General features: G+C 39.0%; 3 protein-coding genes across 12 annotated transcripts in view; 1 reads left to right on the top strand and 2 right to left on the bottom strand.

Moving 5' to 3' along the window:
* The window catches only part of si:ch211-45c16.2, a 142037-nt gene extending 137610 nt beyond the window's left edge, over positions 1–4427 (bottom strand). For both annotated transcript variants that reach the window (XM_021472209.3, XM_021472207.3), the window contains exon 1: positions 4326–4427. The gene's annotated coding sequence lies outside the window, so the exon portion shown is untranslated. The remainder of the gene's footprint in view (positions 1–4325) is intronic.
* nme9 (NME/NM23 family member 9) overlaps positions 1–23760 on the top strand; it is a 462322-nt gene that overhangs the window by 421920 nt on the left and 16642 nt on the right. The gene's annotated exons all lie outside the window — the stretch shown is intronic.
* Positions 18090–23760, bottom strand: part of trpm2 (transient receptor potential cation channel, subfamily M, member 2) — a 93424-nt gene continuing 87753 nt past the window's right edge. For 8 of the 9 annotated variants that reach the window (XM_009304992.5, XM_073912315.1, XM_073912312.1 and 5 more), the window contains 2 exons: positions 21953–22069; positions 18090–19457 (listed from right to left, as the gene is read on the bottom strand). In XM_009304992.5, coding sequence (XP_009303267.2) covers positions 19332–19457; positions 21953–22069 — 243 coding nt within the window. In that variant the 3' untranslated portion in view covers positions 18090–19331. 9 annotated transcript variants of the gene reach the window in all.

Here is a 23760-nt window from a genome sequence, read left to right on the forward strand (position 1 = left end):
AAATTGCATTATTGAGTGAACTAGTAATCCCATTATACTACAGAAAACCCAAACTCAATAGTCTGTTTGTCCTGGTAGGATGTTCAAACAGACAGGGGTGTAAAGATATGTATTGAGGTAACAGAGATTTTATATCCGCAGATTCAGACCTTCACCTTCTTGATATGATTTCAGAAAAGAGTTATTGGCAAATTACAAATAATAAAATCATATTAGCAGTCAATGACTATCAAAGTACAACATTGTTCACAGTTAATTAAATAGCACTGATGTTGCTTTGAAGTCATACTTGCAGGCAATTTCAGACCCAATATTCAAAGTAGTGTGTCACAAGTTGTAACTGCTCAAGAATGAACAAATGTGAGAATGTATAATCGACTTTACCCCAATTTAAAAATCGGTGGGTGGAAATATAGCTGCTATTGATATCCATATTAGGCAAAAACACCAATGTTAACCAGCATTCTTCAATAATATTGTGCTCAAAAACGTTTTGTAAGAAGTAGATGAGAAGTAAACGATGACAGATATTTATAGGTGGATGAACTATCCCATTATACAACACAAAATCCAACCTCAATAGTTTGTTCGTCCAGGTAGGATGTTTAAGCAGGTGGATGGAATCAAAGCTTGATATCCATAATAGGGAAAAACACCAATGTTAACCAGCATTCTTCAATGATATTCTGCTCAAGGATGTTTCAGAAGAAGTGGAAGTAAATGATGAAAGATATTTATTATTGGGTGAACTATCCCATTATTCTACACAAAACCCAAACTCAATAGTCTGTTCGGCCCAGCTAGAGGTTTAAGCAGGTGGACGGAAACATACTGTAGCTATTGATATCCATAATAGGCAAAACACCAATGTTAACCAGCTTTCTTCAATAGAATGAATGAAAGAAGTGAATGATGAGTAAATGATTACAGATATTTTTATTTTGGGATTACAGATATTTTTATTTGGGTGAACTATCCCATTATACTACACAAAACCCAAACTCTATAGTCTGTTCATCCAGGTAGGATGTTTGAGCAGGTGGATTGAAACTGCTATTGATGTTTAGAATAGGGAAAACACCAATGTTAACCAGTATTCTTCAATATTATTATGCTCAAGAATGTTTTGAAAGAAGTGGACGATGAGTAAACGACAACAACATTTTATTTTTAGGTGAACTATCCCAGTATAAGCATGGGATGATAACCGTGTTCAAGGTATACCGCGGTTTGGAAAGGTCAAGGTTTTAAAACTGTCAAAATCTTCTGCTATACCGTTCCTAAGGTATGAGTTAGATTATTTTATGAACATTTCTTTTTTTGTTTTTTTAGGACAGCAATATCTCGAGCAGAAAAGATCTCTAAAGATGTCATTTCGAATAGTATTTTTTTTTCAAACAGCAGTATTTTTGAAACAAATGAAGACAGCAGAAGTCCATAATTCATTTGAAATAATTTAGCCTGAATTGTCTACTGCTCTAAAATATATTAAATATTTCCCAAATTAAAATGTATTGTGTACAAAGAGAAAAAAGTTTTTTTTTTTTTTTTTTTTTTTATCCAGACAATTAAAAAGAATATATTTTAGAGCAGAAATCACAATACCGTGATACTGTGATATTTATATCCAAGGTTATCATACTGTCAGAATCTTAGCCAATGCCTATACTACACAAAACCCAAACTCACTAGTCTGTTTGGCCCGGTTGGATGTTTAAAACAGTGTTTCTCAACTGGTGGGTCATGACTCGCGACTCACTTTTGGGAACATTTTCAGTGGGTCTCGGAGTGTGTGGTAAAAAAAACAACAAAAGTTTCAATTTAAACTTATTTTGACTTTTATTTTGAAATGCGTGCACGACAACCCTACCGTTAGACATGTATATAATAGGGTTGTAACGGTATGAATTTTTCACGGTATGATAATCGTCTAAAACAATACCACGGTTTGACGGTTTCGCGGTATACGATATGTTACAAATGTTACAAAATAATAGAACAGTGAAGCAAATTTGACTTTTTCCAAATAATATATTTTTAGTTACTATAAACAACACCACTTACAATGAACAAATAAAAAAATAAGAAAATAATAAATAATGTGTCAAAGTCCAAATAAAGTCCAAATAAACATGGTGCAAATCCTCAGTAAAAAATAGATATAAATATTTACTATACTATAAATAGTTACATAACGAAACTAGATTCAATATGGAACATCCTTAGGTTTTATGTGCCAGCATGGATATGGTTGTCTATCGATATGGATTTGGATATGGTTGTCTGCAATGCAGACAAACAGCTGCATCTTCATTTGCGTCTTTTGAAAACAGCAAGAGCAGCAGTTCGTCTTTGCTGTGTCACTGTTTTGTCATGTTTCTGTGCTGCTGTGCATGCAAAAGTACTTAGTATGAGAATTATTTCATGCAAAACTTTTTTTTTTTGCGTTTTATTTAGCCGCGCATAAATGTATGCCTTTCTCTCATTCCGTGTTGTTCAAAAAGCTTGGTCCACAAACAAAAGCGAAACCTATGCTTATTGGTTGTGATATAGCGAGTTTGAACCAATCTGGGCATGGAGGAGGGACAATGCATCAATGTATCATGTCTGATTTGTCCGGAGACACAGTGACGAGCGTTTCTTTGTCAAATCAGCGTTGTCAAATGTTGATGACGTAACCGCACTGATTCCGGAGCCTCTGAAAGTCCGTGAATGTTATGTGATACAGCACTGGAAAGCAGAGATTCTCTTCTTTATGCCAATCTTTGAATTGTATGAATCGGATCAGCGGATCAAAAGTTATTAAACATTTAAGAGCAATACTTATTTTTAGCCGCGGGCGGCTGTCTCGGTCTTTAAGGGTTAAAACCGTTGATATGCAATTGTTCATGGTATGATAATCGTGCACGTTCAAATCGTGGTAAACCGTCATACCGGTATATTGTTACAACCCTAGTATATAATTTCATTTAATTATAGCAACAAATATGTCAAAGTGCAAGTACGACCCTGAATATGTAAAGTATGGATTTACATATATTGACGGCAAAAAAGACTTCGTCAGTGTGTCATAAGTAGTGAGGTGCTCTCACAAGAGAGCACGAAACCGTCTAAATTAAAACCACATTTAGAAACCAGACAACATGTTTTATTAACAGATTAGTTCATGGTAACTGCAGCTATCCTTACCCTAACCACTGTTTACAGTATTTGTCATTTTTACTCTGTAATATTTCTATAATTTGATACATTTTCTTAAATGACAGCAATAAAATATTGTTTATTCGTAAGTCTTGGTGATTTTCTAATGATTTATCTGTCACTACTTGTGTATGTTACCAAATTAATACAAATTAATTATAATTCCTAAAATTGTATTATAGTTCCTAAAAATGTGGGTCGCGGCTTGATGACCATGTAAAAATGTGGGTCCCATGGCCAAAGCAGTTGAGAAGCCCTGGTTTAAGATGTGTGTAACACTTTACAATAAGGTTTCATTAGTTAATGCATTTAGTACCATGAGCTACTAATGAACAATACTTAAAATTATAGTTCAACATTTACTAATGCATTACTAACATCCACATTCATGCTTGTTAACATTAGTTAATGCACCGTGAGTTAACATGAATTGTATTTACATTTACTAACAAGAACAAATACTGTAATATATTGTAATATATACAATAATATTGTTCATTGCTTGCTCATGTTAGTAAATGCATTAACTAATACAAGCTTATTGTAAAGTATTACCAAAATGTGTTTATATCTGCTGTGTGTTTGTGATGTGCTCGATCGCTTTGTTCCAGCCGGAGCATCTGCACTTGCTGCACCATCGAGCTGCTGGGACAAGTCACATTCTTGGCAGAGAAACAAATACTGCATCAAACTAGGGGCCTCTGTGTTCAATGGCCTATTTAGACGCTGGAGCTGCAGATTATACACATCATACAGGCGGAGAAATAAATACACGACTGACTGACAGCGACGACGAGTCTCAGCGACGGATATTCAAACCGAGACGTACGTTAAATCCGTTGCAATCCATAATATCAATAAACACGAATAGCGAGTAGAAATGCATTTTAAGTCGTTATTAATTCTCCAAAAATGCTATTTAAAGCCCAATCTGGTCTTCGTAAAGCAGTGGAGATATTTTCGTATCACCTCAGCGCTATCATCAGCCGCTCTCGTCAAGCCAACACACATAAACAAACCAGTTAAACGCGTTAGTATGTCAGCATCAATCACACACGCACTTATCAGCGTTCACAAGCAAGAAATGTGAATGTATATGTGAAGGAAACGACTAAAATCCTTACCGTTTGACTCGGCTGCTCTCCGCTTGACTGTCCTCAGATCTAATCCCGATGGTTTAATGCGAGTCTCGTGAGCGCGCACGTCACTTCCGCGTGCTCTGACCTGTGCACCTGCACCAGCGATGGGATAAAAATAGACCAGCGCGCGTTCTCATTCATAGCGAGTCGCGTGCTCGAGGATGCTAAATGCTTTTTTTTAAAGTCTCTAACCTGATTTTTAAAGCATATTTGTTATTATTTGCAACTACATTTGAAATTGATTTATCCTATTATTATTGTTAATGTTATTATTATTATTCTTATTATTCTTATTATTCTTATTATTATTATTGTGTTCTCTTTCATTTATATTGTATTGTACTTATTTTCTGTCATTGCCCTAATATGTTAACTGTTATACAAATTGCAATAAAAAATTAAAATAAAAAAAGGATGCTGATGTTCCCGATTACAAATGCGCGTGATTGTGAGGAACATCTGACAGACTGAGCGCGCGTCTGCGTTAAGCATCATTGCGTTCACTTTTCAAGGATTTATCACCGGTGGACTTTGGTTCCTCTGGTTATTGTGCTCACTACAGATGTACTACTACTTATTTTGTTTTGTGCACGTATTTGTTTTTTAAATGATTATATTTTATAAATATAAATCCGATTCGTTTGAGCGAACCGGTTCTTTTGAGCAGTGAACTGATTCAAAGAACGGGGTAAGTGAATCTTTTAGGTCATCACGTTATCCCTGCGTAGACAAAGTTTATATAAATATGTTTAATTTATGATTTTTTTTTAATCTAAGGATTTTTACTTCTCTAAAATAGTGTTGTATTATTGGTCTTTAAAGTATAAATATTAAAAACTATATATTGCAGAATATTTGATTTGAATTTATGAAAATTGTTATAAAATACTTCAATTGTTATAAAAAATACTTCAAACGTTTGTATAAGCCACAACATTTTGCCTTTCTCAAATTAGACCCTAATACATTTCGTTTTTAATGATATTTTTCCTTTCATGCCACATTGAACATTTCTAAATACATTTAAATAAATAAATATATTTGTACAAGAAAACACATTCCTTTTTATTTTCAAGAAATATATTGTAGTTTAATTCTTAAGCAACTCATTAAATTAATTTGCATTCAACATTTGAATAGAATGTGGTGTAATACATAAAAGCTTTTAGTGTTTGTGTTATAATGTATTATCGTTTGTTTCGTTTGTATTAGTAAATACTTTAATCTTGCATAATAAAATACCCACACGTCCACATAAATGGTTATTCACTTTCGTTATGGCTTATTAGTTCCACATTGCAGCCGTGATTAATCATATTAAACAAAGATATGTATGATTTAAGCATTTACAGAAGCGGATGCTTTATTTCAAGGTTACTAACAAATGAGAACTGTATCAATAAGAGGACAATATATTTACTTATTTATTCACTTGTATTTTATTTAAATGTAGATATTTTTTCACAGAAACTAACTGAAATAAACTAAATACTAACAACACAAATAGTAAAACCACATAACAAAGTGAAATGTAAATAAAATGTAAATGTAAAAATGTACATTTATGACATTCACCTGCTGATCGTTTGTATTTCAATATAAAAGTGTCGAAAAAGTTATTAAAATAAAATATTGATAACCATAATGATAAATAAACAATAATAAAAAAAACAAACCTATTGTTCATTTATTTTATTTTCGGCTTAGTCCCTTTATTAATCCGGGGTCAACCGCCAACTTATCCAGCATATGTTTAATGCATCGGATGCCCTTCCAGACTGGGAAAAAATCTATAGTTTTTATATTTATTAAATATTAGGCTATAATTGTTTATACAATCTCTTGTTTATTATATTTAAACAGTAAATAGAGCTTGCACGTATATTAAACAAAATATTAACTAAATACTTAATATTTTATATAATTTTATAAACTAAATACTTATAAATAATGTATTTAACACGCTAATAAACAACTAAACTCAACGTTTCTATGTGTTATATTGCTACATAAAACTTACATTAGTGTTAAAGCACTATGGATTATTTGCAATATTTTCGTTATTCAGATTTCTTTCCCCCAAAAAAAAAATCTAAATCTAACTATTCTCACTGAGAATCGGAAGAGTGAACCGATTCAGTACCATTCATTCACCATTCACCAAAATTTAACAAACCCTTAAAAAAGATCCGACTCAGAAGAACGATTCTTCAGCGAATCAAACATTGAATATCTTATGTACTGCAGTGCATTGCATAAATACGAAATTGTTGTATTGGCGTAAAGGTGGTGAGGTGTGTGTGTGTGTGTGTGTGTGTGTGTGTGTGTGTGTGTGTGTGTTCTTTCACAGCCAAAGGGCGTGAAACCGATACCGCCGCGAGTGAAACTGTCCCGAGAGAAACTGACTGACTGAAGCTTTTCACTTACTGTTCCTGCTGAAGAAACACAGTCTGACAAATGTGGCTCTCACTACCATATACATAAAATATATCTATGACCTGTAATATCACTAAAATCAGCGCGATGTTTTATAAGAAATAACTTTTGTCTTTCTGTGACAGTCTGTTTGTAGGTGTTGCCTGCGCGTGTTAGCCAATCAAAAACACTCTCTGTCTGTCACTCAGTGATTTGCTGACATCGGATTGGTCGGCACGCTTTTGAAAGGCGGGATTTTTTAGGGCGAAAAAAACGGTAAATAAACAAATATTAACGAAATACAATATACATTGTAGAAAATGTAAGTGAACAAAGTAAGCTAAGTGACTGACGTTCAGTCTGCACAATAAATGTCTGCAGTACTGTACAGTCTGAAACTTTAGACAACAGGTTCATTTATTCATTCATTCATTTTATTTTCGGCTTAGTCCCTTTAGTACACTTGGGTTGCCACAGTGGAATGAACTACCAACTTATCCAGCATGTGTTTTACGCAGCGGAGGCCCTTCCAGCTGCAACCCATCACTGGGAAACACCCATACACACACACTCATACACTACCGCCAATTTTGTTTACCCAATTCCCCTATAACACATGTCTTTGGATTGTGGGGGAAACCGGAGCACCTGGAGGAAACCCACGCCAACACGGGGAGAACATGCAATGTGCACACAGCAATGCCAACTGGCTCAGCCAAGGCTCGAACCAGCAACCTTCTTGCTGTGAGGCGATCACTGTGTCACTAAGACAACATGATAATAGTTTTATAATAATATATCATATAATGTGTGACTTTGAGACTTTTTGAAGATGTAATTAAATTATGCAAAATAGACAAGACAAATTCATCGTACTACACATTACAAATACTGCAATGTAAAATCACACACGTTTATTACAGTAGATTACACCAATTCATTCATTATTCATCATTACTTTCTTATTCAGTTGTCAAAATGTTTATAAATGCATGTTACAGGTGTGTCTTTTAGTGCCCTGTAATATTGATATGACCTCTAATATTACTAAAATGAGTGCGACATTTTATGAAGAATAGCTTACACTCACTGGCCACTTTATTAAGTACACCTTACTAGTACCGGGTTGGACCCACTTTTGCCATCAGAACTGCCTTAAACCTTCATGGCATAGATTAAACAAGCTACTGTAAATATTCCTCAGAGATTTTGCTCCATATTGACATGATAGCATCACGCAGTTGCTGCAGATTTGTCGGCTGCACATCCATGATGCTAATCGCCTGTTACAACACATCCCAAAGGTGCTCTATTGGATTGAGCTCTGGTGACTGTGGAGGCCATTTGAGTACAGTGAACTCATTGTCATGTTCAAGAAACCAGTCTGAGATGGTGCACATGGCGCGTTATCCTGCTGGAAGTAGCCATCAGAAGATGAGTACACTGTGGTCATAAAGAGATGGACATGGTCAGCAACAATACTCAGGTAGGCTGTGGCGTTGACACGATGCTTAATTGGTACTAATGGACCCAAAGTGCGCCAAGAAAATATCCCCCACACCATTACACCACCACCACCAGCCTGAACCGTTGATACAAGGCAGGATGGATCCATGCTTTCATGTTGTTGATGCCAAATTCTGACCCGACCATCCGATTGTGTCAGCAGAAATGAAGACTCATCAGAGCAGGCAACGTTTCTCCAATCTTTTATTGTCCAGTTTTGGTGAGTCTGTGTGAATTGTAGCCTCTGTTTCCTGTTCTTAGCTGACAGGAGCGGCACCCGGTGTGGTCTTCTGCTGCTGTAGCCCATCCGCCTCAAGGTTGGACGTGTTGTGTGTTCAGAGATGCTCTTCTGTAGACCTCGGTTGTAACGAGTGCTTATTTGAGTTACTGTTGTGTTTCTATCAGCTGGAACCAGTCTGGCCATTCTCCTCTGACCTCTGGCATCAACAAGGCATTTGCGCCAACAGAACTGCCGCTCGCTGGATATTTCCTCTTTTTCAGACCATTCTCTGTAAAGCCTAGAGATGGTTGTGCGTGAAAATCCCAGTATATCAGCAGTTTTTGTCTGGCACCAACAACCATGCCACGTTTAAAGTCACTTAAATCCCCTTTCTTCCCCATTCTGATGCTCGCTTTAAACTGCAGCAGATCATCATGCTTAAATGCATTAAGTTGCTGCCATGTGATTGGCTGATTAGAAATTTGCGCTAACGAGCAGTTTGACAGGTGTACCTAATAAAGTGGCCGGTGAGTGTAAGTCTCTGTTTGTAGGAGTGGCCTGCCTGCTCTCCATCTGCCATTCAGTAATTTACTTACAACGGATTGGTCGACATTTTTGAAAGGCGGGTTTTTTTGAAGGCCGAAATAAAGACTGTAAATCAGGGATGGCCAATCCTGTTCCTGGAGATCTACCTTCCTGCAGATTTCAGTTGCAACCTTTATCAAACACACCTGTCTGTAATTATCAAGTGGATTTCAGGTCCCAATGAATTGGTTCAGGTGGGTTTGATCAGGGTAGGAGCTAAACTGCATAGATATATACACTAGATGTCACCTGGCCTATTGTTGTCTATTGGACGGAATGCGTCAATAGCGCCGCCATCTTGCTACAGGGTAGCGCTCCTTTGAAATGAATGCGGGAGCAAGGTACAGTGGAGGACTGTGGCCATCCAAAGCCAGATATATACACATATATCTATGATTGGGAGTTTTCTTGGATGTTAGTATGTAATTTTTTTTCTAATTATGAAAATTATAATTTTACATCACTTTTCTACATTGATGGATCAGTGACCGCACGGGCATTCCTGACAAAAAGCTTGTGTTTGTGTGTACAGAAATGTACTATTCACCCTCCCTGTTAAATTTGATCTAATCATGTCCTGAAACACAGCTCCTCTCCTGCTTTCACTTCTCATACTGACGGAGGGAGCGATTCGTTTGTGAATGAATCCCCTGAACGACTCTTTCACTAACGTTAGCCGACAATAATACAAGTTTCTGGCAGCGCAGCATCTCGTTGTCATATTTCTTTTGCTTTGTTTGCTGATTTTATTCAACAAAACTAGCATAAGCCAAGTGTTTAGTGCGAGTTGGAGCTGCTTTGCCTTATGGTGAATGCAGTAAGTGACTGTCATCATCAATAACGTTACCTGATTAGCACAAAAGATCAGAACATACAAAAACAGAAAAAAACTTAATATTACCTATGAAATTTTCTGCCTTTGTGCTTTGTTTTCTTTGTTTGCTTGTTACTACACCCGTAGACAGCGCTAAATTCCCGCGCTTCACGTAATAACACTGTCTTGACTAGTGCGGTTGAATGACATTTGTCCTGGGAGCACTGTACCAATGTGGCGGCGCTATTGACGCATGCTCAGGGTCCCTATGCGATATCTAGTGTATAAATCTATGGCTAAACTGTACAGGAAGGTAGATCTCCAGGAACAGGATTGAGCACCCCTGCTGTAGATGAACAAAAATATGAATAAAGAGCAGATTAATATACTTAATGAATATAAGTTGACAAAGTAATCTAAGGTGAAAAGTGACGGACTCTTAATTCTATGAATAATTTTCTGTGTGCACAATAAACATTGGCAGTATCGTATAATATGAAGCTTATTCAGGTCAGCATGTTTTCAGTACAACTTTGACTCAGCTTTTTGAGGACGTAATTAAAATATGCAAAATAGCACACCGCATACTGAACTACACATAAAAATACTGCAATGTAAAAATCACACAAGTTTATTACAGTGGATTACACCAATTCAGTCATCATTACTTCTTTCTTCAGTTTTCTACATGTTTAAATGTCACAAACCTGAACCGCATCTTATGTTGAGGGCACTCCATTGGTTTTTTTACAGTGATTTCTGCATTCTGTTATAACATTTAAGGCATTGCATAATTGCTTGTAGAAAGCGGGTGAATATGTGATGCGATATAATGTGTTTTCTTGCTGACATCCCACAATGCACTGCTGCGTAATGCTCCTTCTGGCTTTGTACTTAAACCAATGATTAAATAAGTGCTTAAATGCAGAAATATACATTTTTTACACCCTCCACTCTGCGTTTATCTTGCATTACTCTGTCTTTTAATAAATTACAATACATAAGGCTTAGAGTTTACTGTTTAAAGCTTTAATATGTAATATGCATATACATATACACTCACCGGCCACTTTATAGGTTAGGTACACCTTAATAGTGCCGGGTTGGACCCCCTTTTGCCTTCAGAAGTGCCTTCATGCCATAGATTCAACAAGGTACTGGAAATATTCCTCAGAGATTTTGCTCCATATTGACATGATAGCATCACACAGTTACTGCAGATTTGTCGGCTGCACATCCATGATGCCAATCTCCTGTTACAATTCATCCCAAAGGTGCTCTATTGGATTGAGCTCTGGTGACTGTGGAGGCCATTTGAGTACAGTGAACTCATTGTCATGTTTAAGAAACCAGTCTGAGATGATTCACGCTTTATGACATGGAGCATTACCCTGCTGGAAGTAGCCATCAGAAGATGGAGACAATGTGGTCATAAAGGGATGGACATGGGCAGCGACAATACTCAAGTAGGCTGTGGTGTTGACATGAGACTCAGTTTTTACTAATGGGCCCAAAGTGTGCCAAGAAAATATCCCCCACACCATTACACCACCACCAACAGCCTGAATCGTTGATAAAAGGCAGAATGGATCCATGCTTTCATGTTGTTAATGCCATTTTTTGACCCGACCATCCGAATGATCCATAAAGACTCATGAGATGGAGACTCATCAGACCAGGCAGCACTTCTCCAATCTTTTATTGTCCAGTTTTGGTAAGCCTGTGTGAATTGTAGCTTCAGTTTCCAGAGAACATGGATATTTTCTCTTTCTCAGTCCATTCTCTTTAAACTCTAGAGATGTGTCACCGACTCGGTCCCAGTCATTCCCCTCGCTGGCCAGCAGAGGCCACCATCTCCGGACTTCTAAGCATTACATCATCCTTTCACTCTGATCACGCACACCTGAACAGAATCCCGTTAATGACCCACGTACCCTTTATAAGCCAGCACCAAACGCTCATTCAGTGCGAAGTCTTGTTTAGCCCTGGCCAGCATTTCTGAGCGTTATTCCTGTTTGATTCCCTGTGTATTACTCCAGCCTGTTTCTTGACTCTGCTTCGCCTTCTGCCTGCCCACGACCCTCGCTTTGTATACGGACTCTGATACTCGCTGCCTGCCCACTAACCACGCCTGTTATACGGACTCTGATGTTTGCTATCTGCCCACGACCCAAGCCTGATTCACGGACTCTGATACTAGCAGCCTGCCCTCGATCTATGCCTGGTAATACTCACTGTCTATCCATCGCCAGTCTCTCGTCATCATAGACTGTTGTTGTTGTGTGTTTGCATGTTAGTGCATATTGTGTGTGTGAATGAGAACTTGAGCAATAAATACTGCATAATGGATCCCTCCGTGTCAGTCTCCTCGTTACAAGATGGTTGTGCGTAAAAATACTCAGTAGTTTCTGAAATACTCAGACCAGCCTGTCTGGCACCAACAACCATGCCACGTTCAGTCCCTTAAATCCTCTTTCTTCCCCATTCTGATGCTCAGCTTGAACTGCAGCAGATCGTTTTGACCATGTCTACATGCCTAAATGCATTGAGTTGCTGTCATGTAATTGGCTCATTACTTAGCAGTTGGAAAGGTGTACCTAATAAAGTGGCCAGTGAGTGTATTTCGTTTTTTTGGTAAATAGCTGTGGAATAATGTACAGCAAACAAATCATTTGCATCAATCACCAACTTGTTCTGTGATTTATTTCTAGCATAAAATATAAATGTCTATGTATATGTGCAAACTAACGCTTGATATTTGGTACCTGCATTTATATTTTAAAGGGGACCTATAATGCAAAACTCATTTATATAAGAGGTTTAAACACAGTTGTGTGGCAGCAGTGTGTAATTATAACCAGCTTCTAATAGTAAAAATGTATTGATTACATTTTTTATAATCAGACTTGATTAAAACAGTCTGCAGAAACACTTTGATCGACATTCTGCCTTTGTACATGTCATCAGAGGGGGGAAACCCCGCCCACTAGTGACCATCTCTCCCTCATTAGCATAGGAAGTTACTCTTGTTTTTTAATCTGCCACTGTGCTGACACAGTCATTTGTAGCCCCGCCCTCTTTTGAAAAAAAGCACAAGCTCATTTGAATTTAAAGGGTCACGAAACACCAAAACACATTTTTTGAGCTGTTGACAGTCGTATATGTGTCCCACACTGCTAAAAACACTATTAGGACACCTATATTTCACTAAAAAGTGTAAATTGGTTGTTTTTGCGTTATTTCAAGCAAATTCGTACTTCCTGTTTGAAACAAATTTTTGAAGCTGCGTCACGGTCATGACATAATAGCGTGTATTCCAGCGTGCAGACTGGACGTCTGTGCCAGAGTGTGTCTTATTACGTCTTACAGCCTGCTGCATTAATGCATGAGTAAGACTTGGTTCAAACCAATCAGCGCGCTCTATTCTGCAACTTCATTAATATTCATTAGTGTCACTGTTTACACCAGAGACGCCACGTTGTGTTGGCAAAACAAGCGTGGAGTGTTGCTTTTATAGTTTGCTGCCATTAAGTTTCGTTTTCATTTTCTCTCTGTGAGAGCTCAGACTCACGTGTGGATTAACAGTGTACGCGACGCTCGACAACAATAACTTACGTGTCCAAGGAGGATTATTGTTTACCTGAGAGCTGTTCTCATCTGCAAACGCTGAAATCCGGATTAGCTTGTAGTCTTCTCTTCATAAAGACGCGGCTCTAGTTGCTGGTGATTGTTCTGTCTCTACAAATTTGGTAAGTGAGCGACCAGTGCTCTTTGTTTATTCAGTTTGTTCGTATCAAATTAAGTTAACTATTGCACTGAGCGCAAACTTGTTAGCACCGCATTTTGTGACCGGAATAACACACGCGGCTTTCTGAAGCTACCTGCCGAGTGCATCTAAGTTTCCGGGAAATGCGGAGCTTTTTTTCTCTCATTCGCCGTGCAGTATCAAACATTGCATGAAAAATACACGCTTAGAGCAGATCCTCGAATCAAATATCGCGTTTGTCGCGAGAGGCATGAATGAATTCCCTGAATGAAAGAGCCAAACTGCAGTTGAAGTCCAACATTTAATAATCTGGCAAATAATTCAACTACAGATGTCCATGTAGGTTAAACACAATGACTGTAAAAAATACACCATCACTTTCTCGTGTGTGTATTTTGACTCTGAAACTCGCGCGTGCCCAAATAGACACTCCCACACCATCCCACTTTAGTTCCTCCGACACTCCCCCCTAAACAGAGCTGGACACGCCCGCTTTTCTGACTTTTTCCGAAGTAGAGGTGTGAAAACACCCTGCTGAAACGAGGGGGTTTCATGGCCCTTTAAAGTGACAGTCACCAAAACACCACAATTAGGATTAAAGCATAAAAGGTCAGTTTCAGAGAGATAGGAAACATTATTTGTGTGCTGTTTTGAGCTGACACTTCACTACACACTCTAGGGACACCAGAAACTTATTTTACATCTAGTAAATAGGCGCATAATAGGTCCCCTTTAAATGCCAAACAGCCAAATTCAAGTTCATATTGACCCAGATAATAAAACCAATAAATAAACTATAAAACAGATTTAGAGTACCCTGTGTGAAGCTAACTGTATGGCTTATGGATTGTACAGAAACCTTCATGAACGTGAGTGTTTTGTTAAAAGGGTCATGAACCAAGAAAGCAAAATTCCCTAAATCTTTTGACATGTCAGAGTTCAGTACTATAAAATCATCCTATAGCAGATATCCCAAGTTGGAAAAAGTCATTTCCGGGGGATACAGAGTTGATTTGCGGGAGGTAGCAGGATAGTGGGGGTGGGGGGGAGGTGGGGGGTTGGTGTGGAAGGAAGGGGACTTTGTTGGTTGAAAAGTGAACAACGTATCTGAGAAGGGGAGCGTGTGTGCGCGCGATACAACAGAGCGATGGGAGTTGCGTGCATGACATGACATACCTGAAAAGCGGTAGGGGTCAGTTGCGCGACATACCTGAAAGCGGTAGGGGTCAGTTGCGCGACATACCTGAAGAGCGGTGGGGGTGAGTTGCACAAGACGTACCTGAAGAGCTAGTAGGAATGCGGTGGAGAGAGGGGTGTGCAACGTATTTAAGGACCGGGCAGGAGATGCGCGATTTCCGGGGGATTATCATTCATTTGCGGGCATCCGGGAGTGTCTATGCATTTCAGGGATACTCCCGCACCTTCCGGGAGACTTGGGATGTCTGCTATAGGTTTGAGAGATCAACAGTTTGTGGTTCCTCTGTAAGTCAGCTTATATTAAAGCCGTCTGATAAAACAACAGCTTCTGGAATTTTCTGCTCTGTGTTTACAACTCTGGGACAGTATGGAAGGGGCAAATAAAAAAGAAAGTAGTGATATCCAAATTTACTTTGCAGATAATACAACAAACCTTATTTAATGTGTTCCTCATGATTTTATTGTTAGTTTTTTAAATTTTGGTTCTTGCAACACATTAAAAAAAAAGTTGGAAGAGTAAAGCATTTACCACTTTAGCTGTGTGTCATTTCAGAGGCTGCATCCTTCGAAGGATGCATTCGAAGGGTGCTGCATCATCGCGCCGAAACGAAGGCTGTCTCATTTCAAAATAGTTCAAAGGCTCCTTCAAACGCAGACTTAAAATGCATCGTTCGTTTCTCAGGTAATAAAAGACACAACCGGTGGATCCTTTGCGGCCTCGAACGTCCCAAGATTGACTGTGCGCTGGTAACGGCAAAATGTTTTTAAAAGAAAACTCTGCATCAATGTATGAATTAGGTTTGATTTTACTTGGATATCTAAACACATGATATAGATGTAGAGGTGCTACGCACAAGGGGGTTGTTGCGACCAAAAGTAAAGAGAGAAGGGTTCTCGCGGACGAAAGTGAAGAGGGTTGGTGAGTCGCGGAAGAAAGTGAAAGTGAACAGCGGACGGAGGAGGAGGGCGGTTGAAAAAGGAAATCAGTAAAATGAGGTGCAGGATCAGATTTCAGAGGTGCCGGGAGAGGGGTCTGGCTGCAGACTCGGTGCAGTGCAATCGGAGCTGCATCCAATGCTTTTTAATGGGCTCACCTAACCCAACCCCAAACCCTAACCGTCACAGTGACGTCACTCACTCCATTGAGTGCATTGTGTCTGACGATGCATCACTGAGTGATGCAATCTCAGCTTGCATCATAAAGGCTGCATACAGATGCTATCCAGATCCGGCATGTTCCGGCACAAATTAAGCCCTGCATGCATGGATCAAAGGAAATGTATTTCCAGCTTCTGTAAACCTTGTTCTGCCTTCAAATCACTTAATATAAGTTTTAAAATCACTTAATAAAAAAAGTTATAGCAAATTTTATTACTACTTATTAACGGTAGCTGTTGTGGTTGCTAGGTGACAAGATCTGTCCTCTGTTCAGCTTGTATGGACTTCGAAGGACTAACACTTTGTCAGTCCTATGGAGGGTGCAGCCTTTGAAATGAGACAAAGCTTTTGTAATGTTGCCGTTCCTTTTCACAACACTTAAAAGACGTTTAGGGACTGAAGAAACCAAGTGATGAAGTGATTCAGGAGCCATTTTATCAAATTCCTCCTGCAAACATGTCTTAAGGTGGGCTACAGTTAGGGTTGGGTATCGTTTAGGGTTATTTCGATACCGGTGCTAAATTGATAATTTTAAAACGGTACCGGTGCCAAAACGGTGCCTGAACCAATTTTTTTTAGCCACAAAAAATTTTACATAAAAAAATTGTATCATTATAATAAAGCAATATTAATTTATATTAATAAGTTTAAAGTAAATTTCAATTCATATTTTATATATTTGAATTGCATTAATATATTTCTTTTGTTCATTTGTTTGTTAGCATGAATGCAAAATTTGCATTATGCTATAAATATTACATTAGCTTACTACTGACCTGTGGAAAGGCAATAATATGATTCAGGTGTTTACATGAGCTGCTTTTTTGAATATTACATTCATGATTCCCAGTTACATGTTATAGCACATACTGTAGATCCAGTAACATCATTGCGTCACCAGCCTATAAATGTTTCCTATGCAGTTTGTGTCTGTGGTCCTTTAAGATAATCAAAAATCACTGTTTACGTTGTCGACTCTTGATCTGAGTAGTGTCTTAATCATATTAAAATCAGAGTATTGGTGTCCAAGTAAACATGCTCACTGAAAGTGCCAGATGATGTCACAAGCTGTCAAAGACAGTCCATTCCTCACCTTCAAGTTGGTTCCATGAGCCCTCACATTTTATATGTTTGACATGTTTCCCCCCTAACACGCAAAATTTGTAAAGCATCTGTGCCAGAATCCTTGCTTGTAAAATACAGCCATACTGTAGAATGCTTAGTTTAAGCAAGTTAGATGAATGCGATCATGCGTGTTGATGAAGGGAGTCGCTCACCGCATGCGCCGTACTGCGCGATTTGCGAACAAACGCCTGACATCGCTGACGGTGTCTGTATCTCTCAAAGCTGTTTCGAATTAAATATATAAAGATGGTGTGACCAGGGTTGCCGAGTCCATAGAGGTGACCCAGGCAGCCGGTTTAGGCGGCAGAATATAGAGCACGGCGCCCACGACACAACTCACTTTCGTCCGGGACAACCTCCCACATCCACCCACCCCCGCCTTACTGTCGTACGCGCAATCACATCCTCCGTCTCTCGTTTTCTCTTTCAGTTTGAGGGCGGAATGATCATCGTTTGCTTCGAGCGCCAGTTCAGCTTGCTCCAGCCCTGGGTGTGACACAACATGTACTTATGTATGCCTTTGATGCACCCCTTGATGCTTCTTACATTCTTGTCGCAGCACAAGTGGCACCGAAATTAGGCACCAAAATTCATATGCTCATTTGGTCCAGTGCATGCCGGTTACAAAGGTAGCAGTGCCATAATGGCACCTGGTTTCAGTACCCAACCCTAGCAACAATACAGGGTCTTTGTTGTCATATTTTCTATTTGAGACAGGTCAGGACTGCAGGCAGGTCAGTCAAATACCTGTATCCCATCACTTGTTTCAAATCACATCTCATTATTTAACGAATTTACCTGATTACTCGCCCTACACTGCTCCTGTCCCAACTTTTTTCGGAGTGTGTTGCAGGTCTGAATGACAGGAAAGGATGTATATTCACAAATTAAATGAAGTTGACTAGAGAAAACATGAAATATTTTGTGTTCATATTGTCTGTACTGAAATACGAATCAAAGAAAATCACTACTTTCTTATTTTATTTGAGTTTTCTAAACTCTCCCGACTTTTTCTGATTTGGGGTTGTAATGCTGCATTCACACCAGACACGAAACGCGCGTCAGGCGCGAGTGATTTACATGTTAAGTCAATGCAAATGCATGAAAAGACATCATGCGGCGCAAATGTCGTAAATTTCGCGAATGGCGCGGGGCAAATTGACCGTTTTGTGCGTTTGACGAGCTTAACGAGCGTTTCGCGCGAATCTCTCCAGTTCAAAAATCTGAACTTCAGCGTACATTCGCGCAGCGTTAACCAATCAGAAGCTTGCTCTTGTGGGGGCGTGATTGTGACGTAGAACCTGTTGTCGGTGTCCCGAGGGAAATCCTCCAGCCTTCACTGACAACAGTTCATCAAACTGGGCTTGGCTCAGTCAGAAGCACCACTGAAAGCCTCCGTCATCCAGGTTCAGTTTCTGGAGGAGTTTATGAGCTCACAGAGCTGGATGCACCTCTGAAAGCATGTAGTGGACTCAGACACGACCCTAAACGTATCGACGCTGTTTTTCAGTCTTAATAAAGTACATAAACACTGTTATTTTCTTCATAAAATCCATGTTAGTCATTTAGCTGTAAAGCTAGAGTCACCGGGCAGACAGAAGCCCTGCCCATCACGCGAATCCGCGTCTGTTCTGAAGTGAATTTGACACGCGAATGAAGCGGGGTTTGACGCGCGAATGAAGCGAGTAAACTCAAATGTTCACGCGGCTATTTACGCACGAATTTACGCACAATTTATCCGCGCGTTCCGCGTCTGGTGTGAACAGCATAATAGTGTGAATAAGCTCTGCCTTTACAGAAGATTGACTTCTACTTCTACTCCCCTTCCTATTATCTATTATAATATTCAAAAGCGTTATCCAATCAGAGTAGTGGGAGTTTACAATTGGCTACACCCACTCAAACCGCACAGAAAATAGTCAATTACTTTTCATTTGTTTTCAAAGCAAGACTCTTGACATTATAAGTCACCTCAGTGAACAGTAAAAAATAATAAACTGAGGTAGTTTATGACCCCTTTAAAGGCACCATCATTACTGGCATTAAACTGCAATATATTTGAGCATCTAAAAAACATGTTCGGTAACAGTCATGTTTCATGCATTTCTATTTGTGTCACAGTATTGACTCCTTTTAAAGACACACACACAGGAGTGTATAGTGTTGTGTAGTACGTGTGTGTGCGTGTGTGTGTTTTCCTGAGGGTCAGAAGTACGTGTTGTGATGATGTGCTATTTGCCGGAGAGCGTCTCGTTGGTATGAACACCTACATGCGTCACTGCTCACTTCTCGCCACTGGAGCGGCTGATGAGACGACAGCGAGCTCTCGACCTGCAGCAAAAACAAAGACACCTTCAATCGTGATGCATGCTTGATTCTGATTAGCTGATGAGCATTGTAAGGTGTGCCGTTATTTTCAGATAAACGCACAGATAAAGTAGTTCCGGCAGGTTTTGAGCGGTGCATTACAGCTCCATATAATCAAAGAGCTTAGAATGACCAAGAGGCGACACTCAATAGAACGTTCCATTGCAACAGCAGCACCCAGCAACAGTCCCGGATTCCGCCATTGTGGAGTGAAAGTGGTCGGCTGTCCATTGGATCTTTTTTTTTTTTTTTTTTTGAACTTTATTTTTATACATTAAAACGTTTTACAGAACAGAACATTCAGTGACAGCAGCGGTCATTAACAAAAAAAAATAAATAAATAAAAATAAATAAATAAATAAAAAAAAGACAGTAGCCGCAGATGTAAATAAAAAAATTACAAAAAAAAAAAAACATACAATATTTTCAGTTTCGAAGGAGCTAGAAATACTATGTCCTATTCAGGTACAACGTAACAGGTGCCCATCTTTGTTTAAAAATATCCAGTTTTAGTTGAAGTTGAGCAGTCATATACTCCATTCTATATATGCAATCAAGTTTTTCTATCCACTGTACTATTGTTGGAGGGTGTGGCTTCATCCAATCTATTGTTATGGTCTTTCTTGCACTTAGTAAAAGTATATGTAGTATATATCTCTGGTTTTTATTATATATATATCCTGGGGTATCCCTTCAAGCAAGAAAAACAGGGGAGTAAAAGGTAGATCTACCTGCATAATTTTCATTATCTCAATCTTTACCCCTTGCCAAAATGCAAGTATCTTCGGACATTCCCAAAATATATGTGCGTGATTACCCACATTTCCGCAACCCCTCCAGCATTCCTCTGACTGTGGACGATTAGTATATTTGGAGACCATCAATGGTGTTCTAAAAAACCAAATTTTTGTTTTCCAGTCAAACTCTTTCCAGTTATGGCTGTTGATCCCCTTATGAGCTTCTGAACATATGTTTTCCCAAATATCATCCTCAATTTTTTCATTAAGTTCAGATTCCCATTTTTCTTTAATTTGAAGGGTGTTATCTGTTGAATCCAGAATTAGGCTATTATATATCTGTGATATGTGTCTTTTATGTAATCCTTTTTGTTTTTTTATATCAATAAAATACTGTTCAACATTAGTTGGGACTTTTTTGAATATTTCCTTTTATTTATGATTTGTAATATAGCTTCTTAATTGTAAGTATCGAAAGAAATCACTTGACGACAACATAAATTTGTCTTTAAGATAAGAGAATGAGTGCATAGTGTTTTCATTAAATAACTGTCCATTGGATCTTATTGCTGTCGCGATGGCAAGCAGCTGCTTTGTTTTTCATTTATTTATTTTAAAAAGTGCATTAAAGCTGAGATACAACCTGAAAGACGACAATACAACCCTTACTATCACAATCATCAGCACTTTTAATAGTTTATTATACAGACTTATAATATGCTGTTGTTCTATTAAAGTTTTCATTCCAAAATGCCCGCCGCGCCATCAAGTGGCTGTTTTCCAAATTGCACTAGAGTGTCGCCTCTTGGTGTCACGATTTAGCGTGATCAAAACAAGAAACAAAAAGGTGCGGATCCAAGTGCTGATTATTTATTTACAGTGCAACAAACAAGGTGATCAGAATACAAAGTAACAAATACACAACAAAACCAGAAACTAAATCAGAGATGAGGCTCAGGAATAACAAACTCAAACAACTAAACGTTACTAGAAAACAGACGAGACAAATAACCTACGAACTAGACTAAGGCAAAAACTCAAGAACAAGATCAGAATAACAAACTCGGAATACTAGACTTACTGGATACTCGGACAAGGAAGACAAACGACGCGATAACAAACAACGGTGGAATGATGGAATATATAGTCCAGATAATCAACGGTAACACAGAACAGATGTGATGACAGGTCAGTGTATGTGTTCCGGTGTATGCGCGTGGTATGCATGGAATTGTAGTCTTTCTGGGACGCTGTAGTGCCTTCTGAGTCCTGATGCACTACAGCGCCCTCAGGTGGTCACTGACAGATGTGACACTTGGTGATTCTATGCTCTTTGATATAATTATGCTGAATGATTTATTTCACAGCTACAACAGTGAGAAATCACATCAAAACACAACAGAAGGCTTTGGAGGAGATGTGGGAGAAACTAGTGCTACACACAAGTGCAGTTTGAGGACACAAACAACATCTGAACAGTGGCTGCAGCTGTGGAGCCCAGAGGAGAAGCAGAATAACTCACTTCTGGCCATTGAAGTATTAGAAAATAATGCATACCTGATATAATACAGGCACATTGGGTTATCATTTTAGAATAAGAATTAGTTATTATATTTATTATTTATATATAATATTGGGGGCGTCACGCTGGCTCACTAATTTGTATGTTTACCAATGCTTCATAAGGGAGCCTTACGAGAGGATGTGGTATTCTTTACTCACCATGTGGTTGAGATCTGCCATCAGCGGTGTGTTTTTGTCACAGTGAAGTGTGATGATGCTGGTCTCCACCCAGGCGTTATCAGTGTTCCTGCTGTCATCCACATAACCCTTATATACCTGCGCAGAGAGCAAACACATCCTGATGAGCAGCATGCATTTTTACTGTATGCACATTTGTATTGTACTTGTAATACAACCTTTTAACCCTTGTGTGCTTTAAGTGTGATTTTGAGTCTTAATTCGGCTACAACGTCCTGTGTTTCAGCAAATGGAATGATTTTTGCTGACAAATCTGGTTTTGACCAAGCGGCAACCTCCCGCTCTCCCTCGGGAGGCCAATACGGAAGTAACTGAAACTGCAATTCATTGAAAATCCGCTAGTCCTGGCTCCATAATAGAGCAAATTCCAATTGAGCCCACTGTTAGAATGACCAACTTAACAGCAGAAAAAATGGTGTTTACAGCCTGGTACAAAGAACGATTATGGTTCATACAGCTAATATTATCCTTCATGACAACTGTGAGGGGGGTGACTTTTTTTTATAACTCATCAGTTTCCTTTATATTAGGTTATATTAAGTTTGCATAATTAAGGGGCGTGGCCACTTGATTGACAGCTCGGTCTCGCTGTCACCGTCACTTCACCTCAGCTGACTCCGGCAGATTAGCCACTGATTTCGGCATGTTCATCATATTTCTGTGTTGTTTTATGTGGCTTTACACAGTCAGTCGCCTTTTGGGATTATTTCCTACAATTATCAGATGATATGGGATGCTGTGTGCACTTAATTGTGCTCACAAACCATTCACGTGGCCTCTGTTTACCATGTCAGTAAAGTTATATACTTATAGACCATCTCTATAGATGTATTTTTTTATTTAAGATCATGTATAATGTTCTTTAGAGCTGTAATGCACTGCAGAAACTGACAGATTGATTAGCTGTGGGCTCTAGAACAGTCATCTGAAGCGTTGTCATCCAGTGTCATCAATAGTCTTACATTTACTAACACAGACTATATCTGAAGTGTTTGGAAGTAATTCGCATTTTCCTCCTGTAAGAAAACATCACAAGAACAATGTTTAGTGGCTCAATGTATTACAGCAGTGTTTTTAAAAGGCTAAACACTTTATTGATATAGTGTACAGCCAAGCACATGTGGTCAGAACATAAACGAGTCGCAGGTGATAAAGTATTAAGCGTTCTCCCAAAGTAAAGTGTGTCTGAGGCAGGTCCAGGCAAAATGCCAGCAGTGTCTGTAGCTTCGCTCACTCTCCGCCTCTCTGTGCATACGCAATGCTTTAGTATGAATTCAATGCAAGACTGCGTACATGAGGCCCCTGGCCTTTGAACGCAATTGACGGCAGCTTCTTAACGAGAAGTCTGGGTTCAGGGGAACCCAACTGTCCTGCGGGGAGCTTTGCAGCTGGGTACATGATGGACGGGTGGGAAAAGTGGCAGGAGGATATTGAAGATATCTATCCAGAACTTAACAGGTGATAACAGGGTTTCTGCTGATGGGCTTAGGCAGAGCCCTGGGGTTATCACGATTGATGAAAGTGGTCAGTGTGGCTCAAAACCCCACCAAGCTGGCCAGCTGGATTGAAACAGTGGTGAGTTGTTACAAACCGAACAGTGGTTATAGACCACGAATTGGAAAACACTGAAGTGAAACTAGCAGCTTTGCAACGTGATTTGGACAGACCTGGAAACCAGTGATGGACATCAGATTTCTGTAAAATTGGTGGATATTGAAAACCTTTTCTTCTCTTTCGGCTATTCTGTAACTTTCCTGCCAGACGGCCTC

This window comes from Danio rerio, chromosome 9, assembly GCF_049306965.1.
Source record: "Danio rerio strain Tuebingen ecotype United States chromosome 9, GRCz12tu, whole genome shotgun sequence".
NCBI lineage: Eukaryota > Metazoa > Chordata > Actinopteri > Cypriniformes > Danionidae > Danio > Danio rerio.